The sequence below is a fragment of the Lontra canadensis genome, unplaced genomic scaffold (assembly GCF_010015895.1).
Source record: "Lontra canadensis isolate GAN:19392208 unplaced genomic scaffold, GSC_riverotter_1.0 scaffold225, whole genome shotgun sequence".
NCBI lineage: Eukaryota > Metazoa > Chordata > Mammalia > Carnivora > Mustelidae > Lontra > Lontra canadensis.
The window spans coordinates 324,846-341,249 of NW_022631219.1; the positions used below are offsets into that span (position 1 = coordinate 324,846).

At 42.4% G+C, this 16,404-nt stretch overlaps 1 protein-coding gene across 3 annotated transcripts in view; it reads right to left on the reverse strand.

Moving 5' to 3' along the window:
• Positions 1-16,404, reverse strand: part of VPS53 (VPS53 subunit of GARP complex) — a 133,056-nt gene that overhangs the window by 52,729 nt on the left and 63,923 nt on the right. For all 3 annotated transcript variants that reach the window (XM_032849368.1, XM_032849370.1, XM_032849369.1), the window contains 2 exons: positions 10,109-10,210; positions 3,108-3,202 (listed from right to left, as the gene is read on the reverse strand). In XM_032849368.1, the coding sequence (XP_032705259.1) occupies positions 3,108-3,202; positions 10,109-10,210 (197 nt within the window). The remainder of the gene's footprint in view (positions 1-3,107; positions 3,203-10,108; positions 10,211-16,404) is intronic.

A 16,404-nucleotide genomic window follows, 5' to 3' on the forward strand; every position in this document is an offset into this window, starting at 1 on the left:
CCACCTGAGTTTCTTCCCTTCAGATTCTTGGACAAAAGGGAGGAAGGGCTTTGCAGAATCCCTTGAAATTGCACTCAAGATAGTGTGTGGGTTTATGTGATTTTTTTTTTTGGGGGGCGGGGCAAGAGAGTCTACAGTTTCATTGGGCTCTCAAAGGGATCCGTGACTCAAAAAAGGTTAATAGCCACCGCTTTAGGCATTATTTTGTCTGATTCTCTGCTTTAAAAGTTGAGGGAATGGATTTCTTGAACTCTCTTTTCTACTTCAAGTCTTTGCTGCTTATTCTGGAACGACAACGGTACAACCTACGCAATTCTCCTCCGAGTAGCTCCTGCTACATCCCCGGGGCTGTGGAAACATCCTAGTGAGGCCAAGCGGCAGGCTGAGTGGCCAGCACTTCATTTTTCAGAGAGAAATGGAGAGTTCCTAAGGAAGGGAGGTCTGGCTCTCTGCCCGAAGTATCACGAAAAATGAGCATACTCTATATGAATCAAGGCCATGTGAAAAGAGTAGAGACTGGAATTATGATAATTCAGAAAAACGATTCTCTAGACCAGGAAGGTTTGGGAAAAGTATGTGGTTATCTCAGATATGCACTTTCAAGTCGGGATCCAACAGCTTTTAAACCTCTCTAAAAATAAGAATTTGGGTTGGTGAGGGAAGAAGGGGTTTTGTCCAAAAATAGTCATCCAGGTGGGCTGCGCTAAGACCTGTTAATCTCATAGGTAAACAACAGCTCTTCTACCTGCCCCCGCACGTGTCCTATTGACTTCCTGAGAAAGAAGTTTGTTTTTTTTTTTTTAATTTATTTATTTATTTGAGCGACAGAAAGAGAATAAGCGATGAGGAGGGGGAGAGAGTGAGAAACAGACTCCCTGCCAAGCAGGAAGCCCAAAGTGGGGCTCAATCTCAGGACCTGGAGATCATGACCTTAACTGACTGAGCCACCCAGGCACCCCAGGGAAAGGGTTCTTGTTCTTTTTAATAAGAAGACAGGGTGTTCCAAACAAGCGAAGAGCAGTAAGTAATTACTGCCTTTCTGTGTGCCTTCGGACAGAAGCCCAATGGATAGGGAGGATGAGGCAAACTGGCTTTACAAGGCAAAACGTGAAAGTAACTCTTTTTTGGGAGGGATGGCAGGTAGGAGGTTGTTTTCATTAACACAGATGGCTCTTCTATAAAGTTCATTTTCTACGACTTTAATAACAAAACATTTTGTAATTGGGGACCAAAAGAGTAGACATAATCTACAAAATCAAATAGGTGAATAATAATAATGTTCTATGTAGCGATTCCACTGGAAATAGTCTCTTAATCTCATGGTTTATGTCTGAAACATATTTGGAAATAAGAATTTGCTAACTCACAACAGAAGCATTAAAAAAAAGGGGGGGGGGACTAAACTTTAGTGCCTAAATGCTTTCCCAGAGAACTCCCTTAGAGAACTTTCTCACAGGCGCTATTGTGCTCCCAGCGTGAGCCACTGTCTGGTTCTCCCAAGTGCATTCTTCAGACAACGAGGCCTCGTCTCAGAGTAGGGCCAGCTCACTTCCAAAAACCTGACCTTTCCAAAATCTGGCTTCCAGTGTGGAAGGGCCTTAACAGATCCTCTGGCTGTGGACAGACTCAGGGATGAGGAGGGGGTCTTCCTCCTCTGTATGAATAATGGACATTGGAACTTGAAGATAGTCCTCTGACTGTGAGGAAACTTGGCAGCAAAAACTTGTGAAAATTTTCAGGAACTCCTGAGTTTGTAAAAAAGTATATATATTAAATGGATGATAATCCACAAAAGAAAATAAGAATCCACCCGTCCACACTGACATAAACACGAACACATGGGGGGAGAGGAGGAAGTGCTTCCTTACAGAAGAACTCCAATCAAAGAGTAGAGGAGAAACGATGGAAACAGAAAATCAGCATTTGGCAAACACTACAGTAATAATTGCTTCAGGCAGAAATCATCAAGGGATGTCAAAATGAGTGGGCAAAGTGTGAGGAGAAACAGGATATTCACACAGTCCCAAAGTATCCCCCCACGAGATACTTACCAGTTACAAAGAGAAAAATAGTAGCTTCACAGCAGAGGAAGCTAGCTGGCAAGCACCTTAAGCCAGTGATCAAAGTTAACATCACCAGTAATGGGACACATCCAAATGACGTACCCAGAGGGACAGAACATCACCTATTGGGGTGCCTGGGTGGCTCAGTGGGTTAATCCTCTGCCTTCGGCTTGGGTCATGATCAGGGTCCTGGGATAGAACCCCGCATCAGGCTCTCTGCTCAGCAGGGAGCCTGCTTCCCCCCCTTCTCTCTGCTTGCCTCCCTGCCTGCTTGTGATCTCTCTAGCAAATAAAAAATTAAAAAAAAAAATCACCTGTAATGGAATAATTGCCTGCAATGCATAATCTAGATCAAATCAAGAGCAAACATCACACAAACTGAAACTGAGGGCACTGTAGAAAATAACTTGTCAACACTCTGTAAAGTGTCAAGGTCATGAGAGACAAACAAAAGACTGAGGAAATATTCAAGGTTAAAGGAGACTAAAGAGACCTGACAACCAAAGGCATGATGGGATCTTGAGCCAGAAAGTGGACATTCATGGCACAATGTTACCCTCCTGATTTTGATAACTGTGATTATGTATAAAATGGTAGCATTCTCTGGAGGAAGGATCTATGAGAATTTTTTATAACTTTTTTGTAAGTCTAAATTACTTTAAAATGAAAACCTAAACAAAGTATACTTGAAAACATGTATGTTAAAGATTAAGTTTCTTTCTCCATTTTCCAGTGCCTGACATGGTCAAGCCTTGTAGCTATATAAGAGCTCAGTGCCCAAGTAGGAAGGGGTTGTTGGGATCCATTTGGGACATGAGAGTCAAACTCAGGCTTCTAAGGTTAGTCAAACTCTAAGATTATGGATACAATGAAGGATAACACTCATAAGATACAAAAATACCCTAGAAGGTTTCCAGGCAGGGTCATAGGAGGCCTGCCAAGTCCCTCCTTCAGCCTCTGGAAGGGCTTATGCCCTTATGAGCCCCAATCATGACCAGAGGAGGGAGAAACGCAGTAGAAAACAGCAAAATGTTCATCACTCACTTGTCCTGGGACTCAATATACACGTAGAGATGAGGCTCGAAACACTTGGAAACAATGCCATGAAATGGATTGTCTGGGGCCTTCGGCTTCTTTGGCTGTAAAGAGGGGGAGAAAAGAATAAAGAAACCTACGCTTGAGCCATCTTTGCATGTTTTCAAGCAGTTTCAAAGAATACATCCCTTCAAAGTTGACTCCTGACACAGATAAGTATCACTTGATGTAAGTGAACTGGGACTGTGTCTTGCATTATGATTCAAGCCAGTCTGTGCACGAGCCAGCTTTGTTAGCGTCACTGACTTGCCCTGTATGGTGAAAGATTTACTGCTGCTCTGATAACTCATGCACTTTCGATCTGGAAGCTATTCATCATCCGACTGATGTTTTAAAAAATTTAAATCCTAGCTAATACCAGTACCTTATATTTGTACAGTGCTTTAGAATTTCTAAAGTGCTCTCATGTGATAGATTTTTCACAGCCTTCATTTAGTGATTGTTTTTATAGACCAAGCACTTTATATAACATAACAGCTCATCTATTCCTCACAACAACCCTTGGTGTAGAAATCAGTACTACCACATTACACCTAAAGGAAGGCTCAGAGGGTTCTAGTAGCCTGCCCAAAGGCAGACGGTGAAGCTTCCTACCTCCTGAACTACAACTCTTTCTGATACAGCATTGCTTTGCCACGATGGCTCCCAGACTGTTGAATTGCACTGACAAGTAAATGCAGGAAAAAGAATGGTAAAGGACCAACATAGCATTGCTAACTTTTTGTTTTGCCACTTTCCGTTCTTGTCAGTTCTTAAGAGTATTTTACACCCAAACACTGTAGCAGCAGGAGGGCAGTCCTTCCTATGAAAAGACAGTTGGTGACCTTATGCCAGATAGATACATAGATAGATAGATAGACAGACAGGCAGTTTTGTCTTTATTTTTTGCCATGGACCACTGTAAAACGGCCAGCACTGGTCCCCAGTTGATACTTTAAAACTACTAATATACAGGCCATCTAGGTAGGCAAGCATTTAAAAACTGTTTGCTCCCTAATTCCTTTTCAAAATTAAAAAAAAAAAAAAAAGTGAAGATCCTCCTAGATTTCTCTTTCAATTTCTAAAAAAAGTCAATTCTATTTATTGTGAAATGCCAACAAAAGGACCCTTAGCCCTTGCTGGTGTTGATATAGAGTATAATCTGGGTATAAATTGATAACCCACAGCATAACTGTTGGGTTGAACTGTTCATATCTTTTAAAAATATAGGAAAAACTAAGCCCCTAATGACAAACAGAATAATGATTCTCTTCCTCTAGTAACTTTTTTTTTTTTTAAGATTTTATTTATTTATTTGACAGAGATCACAAGTAGGCAGAGAGGCAGACAGAGAGAGAGGGTGAAGCAGGATCCCTGCCGAGCAGAGAGCCTGATGTGGGGCTCTATCCCAGGAGCCTAGGATCATAACCTGAGCCGAAGGCAGAGGCTTTAACCCACTGAGCCACCCAGGCGCCCCCTTCTAGTAACTTTTAAAAATAAAACACTATAATGGTTAAAAGCATCTGTAAAAACTGGAAATGAACACCAAAAATTCAATCTCCTATTTAGCTCTCTCTCTTATCCCCTTCGGAGAGTTCCATGTTTTTAGGGTTTTTTTGCAAGATTTTTAGAAACTCTGGTATTCCCTAAATTACAGTTGGGTTGTTTTTCTTATCAGCCAGAAGCCACCACCAAAGTCAGGTCTGAGGCTGAGTCCACAAGAGACTCCCCAGCCTGGGTTCACCAAGTTTGAATTGGCTGGATCCAAAGTTCCACTTCATTTCACAGATGCGCTGAAGTTTCTCCCACACTCCCAACAGTTTAAAATGGCAGATCCATGATTTAGTACAATGGCTGTGTAGGGGTGGTCTTTACCTAATTGTTCTCTATTTTCCAAATCAGTTATCTATTATTTCATTCTTTTCAATAAGGTGACCGTTAAATGAATAGATAAATGTGATTTGTCTAACTTATATATGACCAGATATTCTGATTTTATTATTTATTATTATTTTTTTAAAGGCTTCACTGGGATTTCTTTTTTTTTTTAAAGATTTTATTTATTTATTTGACAGAGAGATATCACAAGTAGGCAGAGAGGTAGGCAGAGAGAGAGGAGGAGCAGGCTCCCCGCTGAGCAGAGAGCCCAATGCAGGACTCGATCTCAGGGTCCTGGGATCACGACCTGAGCCGAAGGCAGAGGCTCAACCCACTGAGCCACCCAGGCGCCCCAGATATTCTGATTTTAGAACTGAAAACTATAGCCACAATGCCCAGATTAGTCATCATAAGGCTTATATTGATATAATACTTTAATATATTTAATATCAATACAATTATTGATAGAGTAATAATCATTAATATATTAATATAATTAATATAGTAATATTAATAATCCTATAATATTTATCCTCTTTATTTATATTTTTCTTGTGCCAAAAATATTCACACGTCTACCGGACAGCTTCTGGTAATTATAAATTGGGAGTTTATATAATACAGAATGTTCTCATTTTTTAAATCAACATATTTTAGGAATGCCTCGGTGACTTAGTCTGTTAAGCATCTGCCTTTGGCTCAGGTCATGATCCCGGGATCCTGGGATCAAGTCCTGCATTGGGCTCCTTGCTCGGTGCGGAGCCTGCTTCTCTCTCTGCCTGCCATTCCCCCTGCTTGTGTTCTCTCTGACAAATAAATAAAATCTTAAAATAAATATACCAACTCATTTATTTATTTATTTATTTTAAAAAATATTTTATTTATTTGATAGAAAGAGACATGGAGAGAGAGGGAACACGAGCAGGGGGAGTGGGAGAGGGAGAAGCAGGCTTCCCGCTGAGCAGGGAGCCCTCTCTATCCCAGGACCCTGGGATCATGACCATAGTCAAAGGCAGACGCTTAACCCACTGAGCATCCAGCTCATCCCTAAATCAACATATTTAAAATAAAGTATTTTGTATTTGGCTTTACTAATTTATGTGCAATTTGCCAATTACTAACAATGTTTTAGTTTATCACCTTAGAATGGCTACATTATGAAATTTAAGTTCCATAAATTAGATAGTAATACTGTACTGATATTACATTTTCTGATTTTGATCTGTGGTAATTTAAGTGAATGACCTTCTTGCTAGGGCGTAAATACATATTTAGAGCTAAAGGACACGATATATGCTAACTTATAAATTATTCCAAAAGAGAGAGAGAGACAGAGGAGAAGGGGCAAAAGTGGACAGGGGGAGAGGGAGAGGAGGAATGTGGGCAAAAAAAAAAGGAAATGAGAGAGTAAATGTACCAAAATATTAACAACTGGTAAACCCAGGTGAAGGACATTTGAGAGTTCTTGTAATATACTTAAAACTCTTCTCTAATTTAGGTATTTTCCTTTTAAAAAGTAAAAAATAACAATAAAAAGCTTGGGAGATGGGAGCCAAGGGCCTGGCAGATAACCCCGGAAACAGTTGTGGAGCAGTCAAGCAATGGCACGTCACCAAAACTTTGGCTAGCCCAGCGGACATCGTGTGGGAAAATATGGGCATTTGCGCCTGAGTGAAATAGGGCTTAGAATCAATTTCACAGTCTTAACAACGCACTATAGTTATGGTAGCTGTCACCACCAGGGGAAGCTGGGAGATGGGTACCTGGGACCTCTCTGCATTCTGCAACTACCTATGAGTTTATAATTATTTCAAAACACAAAGTTGGTTTTTTTTTTTAAGTGGTACAGGAGAATTGGACTCTGAATGTGAAGTGGTTTTAGCAATATCTTAACCTATTTATTTGGCTCTTATTTTCCTTTTTACATATGTGCAAAAGTGATATACAATAAAAATCTGGGTCTAGAGAAGTCTGAGGAGCTCATTCAGAATATGTATAAGAGACAGATTCTAAGTGATAAAAGAAAACAGCTCCATGCTATTCGAACAAAGTCACCTCGGTCAGTCTTCCGCAGACTGTGTGCTCGATGAGGCACCACAGAGCACTCAGAACCTGGCCCTCAGGGAGCGGCATCATCAGACAGTGTGGGTGTCCCAACCCTAAAGGCAGGTGACCGCTCCGCCCCGCCTCTGTCCACTAATGCCAGCCACTCCTGGAAGCGAGGAGAAGACCTGACACCACAGTTCCCAGTCCCTTGCAGCGTTCTGAGTGTGAGCTGGCAGCAAAAGGGGAACAATGGGAGGTTGCCCCACGTTCCCTTTTAAAATGCTTTTTTCTCACAGGGCTGCCTCTGGGCTGTGGCTGCTTTATTAGATAAGAGGTGCTGGAATTTCAGCTCACAGTGGCGTCCCCCTAGGAACTGTCCGGCTCCCCAGAGGGGCAGGTCTCTGCTGAGAGAATACTGTAGAGAACACACGAAGCCATTTAGCAGTAGCATTCGGGCTGCCTGTCTGAGTGTATGAATTCAGTCCAAGAGCCGCAGATGTTTCGGTTATTTCCTCCCGGAGTTGGAGGGAATAATAGAAGGTTACTGTTGTCACAGTAAGGAGCTCTGCAGCTGGCCCCACTTCCTTTTATTACCATCCAATGTAAACAGATGAAATCTAACTGCTTGGATCACCAGAAGGATACATTTTTCAACCAGAAATTCCTTATTTCTTCTTCCTTTTTCTTCGAGCACCCTCAGTCCCCTTCTGGGTACCATTTTTTTTCATCACTGGGAGTGCATGGGCAACTGGTGGCTCAAACTAAGTACATTTTTTCAAGCTCACATTCTTTTCTCAACAGCCCACGCTGCAGGAGCAAGCGGGGAGAGACCCTGTCCTTGAGAGTCAACTGTCTACTTACCGTGGCGGTGACACAATGGATTGGGTAACCCCAGACAATCACTGGGGGCCTTCTCCCACACCTCTGGCTCCACCCAGCCCAAGCTTCCTGTGAACTTCCTAAGGCCCCCAACTCCAGAAGCCAATAAGTGGCTGGGAAGAGGGAGATCCTGGAGCAGCCCACTGAGGAATCACAAGCAAGACAAGTGCTGGGGAGGCTGCGGGAGGCTAGGGGTAGTATGTGGGTGTCATCACTAACAAGCCATGGCCAGTGAAGCTGCAGATGGGCCATACAGTCCAGAAGCTTTTGGTACTTTCTTTTTAAATGGATCTCAAACCCCTGATTCCAAAGAAATTTTACTTGGAATTCCATGATAAAAGTGACTTGTAACAGAACTGTTGTTTGGAGAGAGTCAGAGCCCTGGTCTCCTCCCAACACCCCCACAGTGACATGTGATGGGGGCACCAAGGAATACAGTCTGAAAACTATGGGCTCTCTCTAAAGAGGAAAACACTAGGCAAGTCTAGAGAGTATAAAATCTACCACGTGGTCAGTTAATGGTGGACAGGAGTCTGCCTCTGCTTTACCCCCTGTATTTGTGCTCTGTGTGTCCTTAGAAGGAGCAGTCTTGGTCCTTACAATAATAATCTCTAGCTTCCATGATGAACAAAAAGTTCCATGAGAGAGACAAATCATATTTTATCCAGTAAACAAATTTCATAGTAACGGGGGCCTCTATCATAATCCAGTTTATTGATATCCGGGATGACTAGCTGAAGGGGTAACTTTTCATGGTGGCACAAGGATAATGACAGCCACAGGGCCCTGAACAGGGCGCTACAACCCAAAGCAAACTCAAAGGGTGCAGGTGATGGAGTGTGGGTAAAAGACACACCCAGAAGAACGAGCTCAACGCCCAGACTCTTCCTTTCCCAGTCCTTCCTTCCCACATGCAAAAGATGCACTTCTTCAGTTAGAAGAAATCTTTTGTTATCTCCCACACTAGCTGATATGATGGCTTCAAATCAATTACAGCTAATCCCACAGATCTCTGGGATATAGCCCGTAGGTATCCTTCCAGTTTTATTCATTCACCTGGGGTTCGTTTCTGTGACCTCCACTTTCCACTGAGACAGCCCAGTGTAGTAAAAGAGCTCCATGGAAGGAATTCTAGTCTCTGACTTCTAGATCTTGCTTCCAGTTCTATCTCGTCCACGCCCGGACTCTCTAACCCTGTGCAAATCACTTAACCTCTCTGAGCTGCACATACTGCAGCTCATAGAAAATCCTGTAAAATGAGGGGCAGGCATTGGGAAGACGAAATGAAACAGAGCCCATAAAAGACGATGAAACTATAAAGCCCATAAAAACGTGAGGTATCCGTGCTATTAAAATTATTTAATCAGTGGACCAGACACATTTTACTGCATCACTTCAGAACTGCTCCTGGAAATGCTGTTGTGGCTCCTGCCATGATTGTACACCTACCCTCACCGGGCGAGGAATGTGGGTTAGGGGCAAGCGCTTGGCTATGGGGATCCCGGGCTGGTCTTTCCAGCCAGCCTCCCTTTTGGTGGTGTCTGGAGCAAAACAACACTATGAAATAACTGCTTGAGCAGCCAAGTGTAGAAAATTAAAAAGAAGGATCACTAATCCAGACAGGAAAAGGCCTGATTTATTGCTTTAACCGCTCTGTCATAAAACGGCGGTGAAACAAAAAACACCATTCTATAGGATGAAGGGAGAGGAAATTTGGAGTTGGGACAGAAAATCCGAAGGAAATGAAAGTGCTAGCGTGCTCTGAGAATTAACTCTCCAAATATGCTAGTGGTGACCTTGATGTTTCCAGGCCTCCCCAACACCTTCCAGACCTCAAGTGCTCAGCTTGCCCTGAGTGGCGGCCTCTCCTTGCTAATGGTGCTGAGAACTCCACTAGGGATCCTGGGGTCTCTCTCGTGTCGTCACCGGCCCGATGAGAACCTAACCGAGAGTGAGGCTGGCAGGCGTAGGAGATGATGAATGAGGCAGGCAGGAAAGGCTCGGTTTTCAAAAGGAACCTTCAGATAAGCGCTTTCTATAAAGACCACCAAAGTTGTAATCCCCTGAATGAGGTCAGTGGCCAAAGGGCCACACGGAGAGGCGGGTGGACCCATTTTCAGAAGCAAACACGAGGTAGGAGGCACGGGGAAAAGGCAAACTGGACTTACCTGATCTAAATCTCCTTTCTCCATCACCAGTTCCTCCATTTCCGGTGTTGGCTCATCTTCCAGGAAGGGATTGGTGGATGGGGGTGGAGATTCGAGTTTTTTCTGTTAAGCAGATATGAGAAAGAGACAGGTAATTTCTGAGCATATTCTCAATGCCTTTCCCCATTGATCTGCTTTTTCTGAGGCTCTCCAACTGCATCTGATCTAATGAGCAAGAACTGAGACAACACGGACCACATCTCTTATCTCCCAGCCTTCGTACTATTTCCCACCTTCCTGAAACCTACTGCCACCCCACCCCAATCCCAATCTGGCTAAAACTCTCATTCATCCTTCAGCCCTCAGATTAGAAGTCCCTTCTTCTGGGAAGTCTTCCCTGTCTCTTAAGTTTGGGACAGATGTCCTGCTCCATGTTTTCATCCCACCCAGTATGTCCCAGGTATTTATCAGAAGGTCACCACTGTCCATTTATTTGTCTTGTCCCCACTAGATTTCATGATGGCAGAGAATCATGTCTGTCTTGTTTCCCCTCCTCTATCTGGGTGCCTGGCATTTCGTACATGCTCCCTAAATATGAACAAATCACAATGCTGGATGGGTTGGAATTCAAGAACAAACTATAAAGCTTATCTTATGTGTTCTAGATTACAGACGGAAGTCTCTTCCCAAGTAAGTTTCATTACAACAAGCATAACAAAATCTCCTTGCAAAAGATTAGTTCTCAGGACCCGATTCTGCCCACTCTTTTAAAACATGTCGTTGAGCTCACATTCATATAAACTACTTAATTTTTGGCCCAAATACTTGGATGCTGTTATGCTGCCAGATAAAGACTCAGTGTATGAAGAAAGCCTTGTGATCAACGCATTAGGTCAAGGTAGTCATTAGCAGGACAGTGATTTTTATGGTATCCTGCTGAGAAACTATATGGTCTAACAACCAAGCAAGCATTTAAAATTTATAGACTCCAAACTTTGGCTTGTTTTGCTTCATATGGAAAAAAAATCCCTATAAACTTAAAGTAAAATAGTTTATTTTTACAATTAGGCTATTTTTGGGGCACCTGGGTGGCTCAGTAGGTTAAGCGTCTGCCTTTGGCTCTGATCATGATCTCAGGGTCCTGGGATCAAGCCCTGCCACAGGCTCCCTGCTTCACAGGGTGCCTGCTTCTCCCTCTCCCTTTGCCTACCATTCCCCCTGCTTCTGCTCTGTCAAATAAATAAATAAAATCTTTTTTAAAAATTAGGCTATTTTTAGAAAGCAATGTATCTTTGAAAACAGTATCTCTAAATGCTTCTTTAACAGGGTGATCAGACAAGGCCTCTTCAAGGAGGTGGTGTGTGAGCAGAGACCAGAAGGAGGAGGAGCTAGTCAGGTGACGATCTGGGAAGAGCAGTCTCAGCAGGCGACCCAGGGCAAAGGCTGGGATGAGCCTGGTGAGTCTGAGGGAAAGAGAGGACAACGGGGGCGTGAGGTCAGAGCACCGGCAGGAGCCTGAAAGAGGAGCCTTCTGTGGGCCATGGTGAGGGTGGTGTCACCATTAACAAGCGACAAACCTGGGTTTGAGTCCAGGCTCTCTCACCTGCATTCATGGCTTTACTTCTCCAAGCCTCAGCTCTTCCCGAATGCCCACCATGCAGAGCTGCGTGAGGATCAAATGAGACCTTGTGTGTGAAGCAAGAGATACGTACATAGAACAGCTCAACGCAACATCCGGCGTGTAGGGAAAGCTCAGTAGGTGGGACCTCTTGTTAGAACTTAAGGGTTAGCAGAACTGTGGCGGTGCCCCTCTCAGTGGAGCGACTCTCAGGTGAGAAAAAAGTGGGAGCACAGGGCTAAGAAGTTCTGTAAAAAAGAACTTTTAATCACAAGTTAAGACCCTGTCCCTGCTATCGTACTTCTCTGGGATACCTCTGGGAACTGGAAACAATGGGTCCATCAAATTACAAAGGCACAGGCTCCCTGAGCTTCTGCCTTCTTCCCTAGACTCCAATGAGGCTTTCCAAGTACTGCCTGTAGCACTGGCCTATCAGTAAATAACACATTAGGAAAAGCTGATGGGAGGACACAGACTCCTGCTGGTTGGAGGGCGATGTTACTGCTCAGATTAATTTGCCGTGATGAAAGAGTAAGTCTTCCCAGCAAGCAACTGCGAGCACCACTCAGCCTTCTATGCAAGAGCCCTGTTGTCAGAGCCAAGCAGACCACACTCCTCATTTCTGCTCTGCAGCTGTCGTAAGCCATAAAGAATTACAAGTTTGGGTTTAGATTTTAAATAACTCGAATGACATATTCCATGAGCTCTGGGGCTGCTAAATCAAACAAAAAAATTGCCAAGAAACGAACGACTTTCCAATTTTAAAGGAATTCCTTTTTTTTGCTGTGATGACAGTTGGTTTCAAGTCCATACAGGAAAGAAAAATTCTTCATATAGCAAGTTAAGTCCTACTAATTAAACCACATGGGATCCCAACACCTCCAGAACAATAAGGTCCCCAGGACGGCCAAGCTGTCTGACTGTTAGGAAGAGAACCTGGCCTTAGTCAGTAGTGTATCTGCATCTGGGTCTGCCTGCACAAAGCCTTTTCTAGGGCCCTCGCTGGACATTTCAAATCATCAGAGAAGGAACTCTGAAATTTAAGACTAAACTGTTTCCTTTCCCAGGAGGAGAAAGCTTTCAGTTATAAGATGAAAATTCCACAATTTCTGCATTTCTCATTCCATATATACTTTATTCCAGCCCAACTCCTGATTTGTCCTGAAAGAGATGGCCTGCAGGCTTCAACTGCTAATGACTGTAAACCGTGCACCTGGTTTAATATTACTGGGACCTCTCTTGGTACCACCACACTCCTATCTCATATTGTGATACTCATGTATAGGCTTCTTTCTCTATTAGACCGTAGGCACCTGTCTGATTCAATTTTTCATCCTTTCCCAAGGCTCTGGAGAAACTGAGAGCTTAAAAAACTCCTTTTTAAATGTGTGAATAAACCCTGATTGGATGAGAAACACTCAATAAAAACTCGTGTGTGTGTGTGTGTGTGTGTGTGTGTGTGCACGCGCGCATGCTTGGAGCACAGTCTCAAAAAATATACCCCAAACTATTACACAGTGGATATCTCTGGGGAGAGGGATTTAGAGTAATTAAGAAGGAAGAGATTGTTCTTTTAAAATGTTTTACTCTGGGGCGTCTGGGTGCCTCAGTGGATTAAGCCTCTGCCTTCAGCTCAGGTCATGGTCTCAGGGTCCTGGGATGGAGGCCCGCATCAGGCTCTCTGCTCAGCAGGGAGCCTGCTTCCCCTCTCTCTCTGCCTGCCTCTCTGCCTACTTGGGACTTCTCTCTCTGTCAAATAAATTAAAAAATCTTTTAAAAAATATTTTATTCTGTTTGAGCTTTAATAAGCATATATTTCTCACTCTCCTTTTTCTGGTAGGCAAATTATCTGAAGAGTAAGGATGATTTATAACTAAACTCGGTATTTCCTAAAACCCTTAATATTTAAAATTATATTTTAATATAATTAACATCAAATTCACCATGTTAGGTGACTTATAATTGAGTGATTTTCAGTATGTTCACAAGATTGTGCGAACATCACCACCATCCAATCCCAGAACTTTTTTTTTCTCCAAAGGAAGCCCCATATCTATTAGCTATCATTTCCACTCCTCCCCTTCCTTGAATCCGTGGCAACTCCTGACCCGCTTAATGTCTCTATTGCCTATTCTGGACATTTCGTACAAAATGTGGTCTTTTGTGTCTGGCCTCTTTCAGTCTGTATAGTGTTTCTGAGGATCATCCTGTGTTATGTGTCAGTATTTCCATTTGTCTATTAAAAGACTTTTGGGTTGTTTCTACTTTTTGGCTATTGTCAATAGTGCTGCCATGAACATTCATGTACAAGTGTTTGTATGAGCATAAGAAAAGTTTCAATTCTCTTGAGCATATACCTAAAGGAAGCATATGTTACTCTAAAAAAAGTTTCAGATTGCTTTGCCTTTTTAAAAAAATCTGGCAGTTACCCCTTTACGTTAGGCATCTGTATGTTAGCACCACGAATTGCATGAAAACAAAGAGTAACTATTTCTTCTGAATCTACAAACCATCACTAACACCAACACTCAGTGCTGGGAGACTAAGCAAGTGCACTGATAAGTGACAAGAATAGAGAAAATAGTTTAAATCAGAGGCTATCTTAAATTTGAAAAAACTCATAACTTTTGGCCATGTAATTCAACTTGTATCGTAAGAAAATAATCTCTAATGTGAACAAAAATGTGTTCGTTGTAGCTTTGTTTAGAATAGTGAAAAAATAACAAGTACTTAAGGGTCCAACAAGAAAAGGACAGTTAGGGAAATTCTGGCCCCATCGCTATATTGAAATATAATGACTGAGAAACCCCTTAAGATAGGACATATGAAGAAAAGCTGTAAAACTGTATTCACACATCATAAATAAAAATAAACTCAATATGGATCACAGATCTAAGAGCCAAAAACTATAAAATTCTTAGAATAAAGCACAGGTAAATGCTTGTGACCTTAGGGATGATACCAAAACTCAAATAACAAAAGAAAAAAAAATAGAAAAGTAGAATTTCATCAAAATGGAAAACTTTTGTGTACCAAAGGACATTATCAAAAAAGTGAAAAGACAATCCACAGAATGGTAGAAAATGTTTACAAATCATATACCTGATAAATGATAGAATATATCTAGAAAATATTTTTAAAAAAACATACCCACAACTCAACAGTAAAAGAGACCAACAACCTAGGGACGACTGGGTGGCTCAGTTGGTTAAGCATCTGACCTTTGAACTCACCTCAGGTCCTAACCTCAGGGTCCTGAGTTCAGGCCCTGCGTTACTTAGGGAAAAAAAAAGACAAATAACCTAATTAAATAATGGGAAAAGGACCCAAACAGACATTTCTCCAAGAAGATGGCCAAAAAGCACCTAAAAAAGATGTTCAATGTTATTAGTCATTAGGAAAATGCACATCAAAACCACCACAAGAGGGGTGTCTGGGTGGCTCAGTTGGTTAAGCATCCAATTCTTGATTTTGACTCAGGACATGATCTTGGGGTCGTGAGATTAAGCCCCAGCCTGCTTGAGATTTGCTCTCTCCTCCTTCTGCCCCTTCCCCCTGCTCTCTAAAATCAAAGTAAATAAATCTTGGGGGAAAAAAAAAAAAAACAAACAAAAAACAACCTACTATGAGAAACTACCTTATACCCATGAAGATGGCTGTAATAATAATTTTAAAAACCCAAAAAATAATAAATACTGACAAAGGTGTGGAAAAAATCAAAACCTTCCTATACTGGTGATGAGAATGTAAAATGGTATAGCTTCTATGGAAAACAGTGGCGGTTCCTCAGAAGGTCAAACATAGAGTTACCATGTAACACAGCAATTCAGCAATCCCACTCCTGGGTATACTCCCAGAACTGAAAGCAGATACTTACACAAAAACTTGTACATGAATGCTTATAGCATTATAAACAGCCAAAAAGTGGAAACAACTCAAATGTCTATTAAGGGATAAATGGCTAAACAAAATGCAAACCCAAAGGAGGGAATATGGGTCAGCCATAAAAAGGACTGAAGTACTGATACATGACACATAATTATGCTAAGTGAAGAAAACCAGGCACAGAGGGCCACACAGTACAGGGTTCCATTTATATGAAAAGTCTACAAGAGGCAATCCATAAAGACAGGAAGTAGATTAGTGGTTGGCTGGGGCTCCTCCTACAAGGAGGAAACTACAAGTGGGTGCTATGGTGGGGAGGGGTTTTTTTGGGGGCAATGGAAGTGCCCTGGAATTGGATAGTCGGGATGTGGCATAACCTTGTGCATATACTAAAAACAACTGAACTGTATACTTTATTTTTGGGGGTGGCAGAGGGGTAGAGGGAGAGGGAGAGAGGGAATTCTCAAGCAGGCTCCGTGCCGTGGATGTGGGGCTCAGTCTCATGACCCTGAGACCATAACCTGAGCCAAAATCAAGAGACTTGAGCCAAGGAGGCACTCTGAACTGTACACTTTAAATATGAGTGTTACGTGAAATTTTGTTATATAAATTATATTTCAATTTAAAAAATGTATTTTCTTTAAGCAGGCTCCACACCCAGCCCAGCCCCAGTGTGGGGCTTGAACTCATGACATTGACTGAGATCAAGACCAGAGCTGAAATCAAGAGTCAGATGCTTAAGTGACTAAGCCACCCAGGCTTAGAATTTTAAAAGTGCAATTTTAGGGGTGCCTGGGTGGCTCAGTCGGTTCAG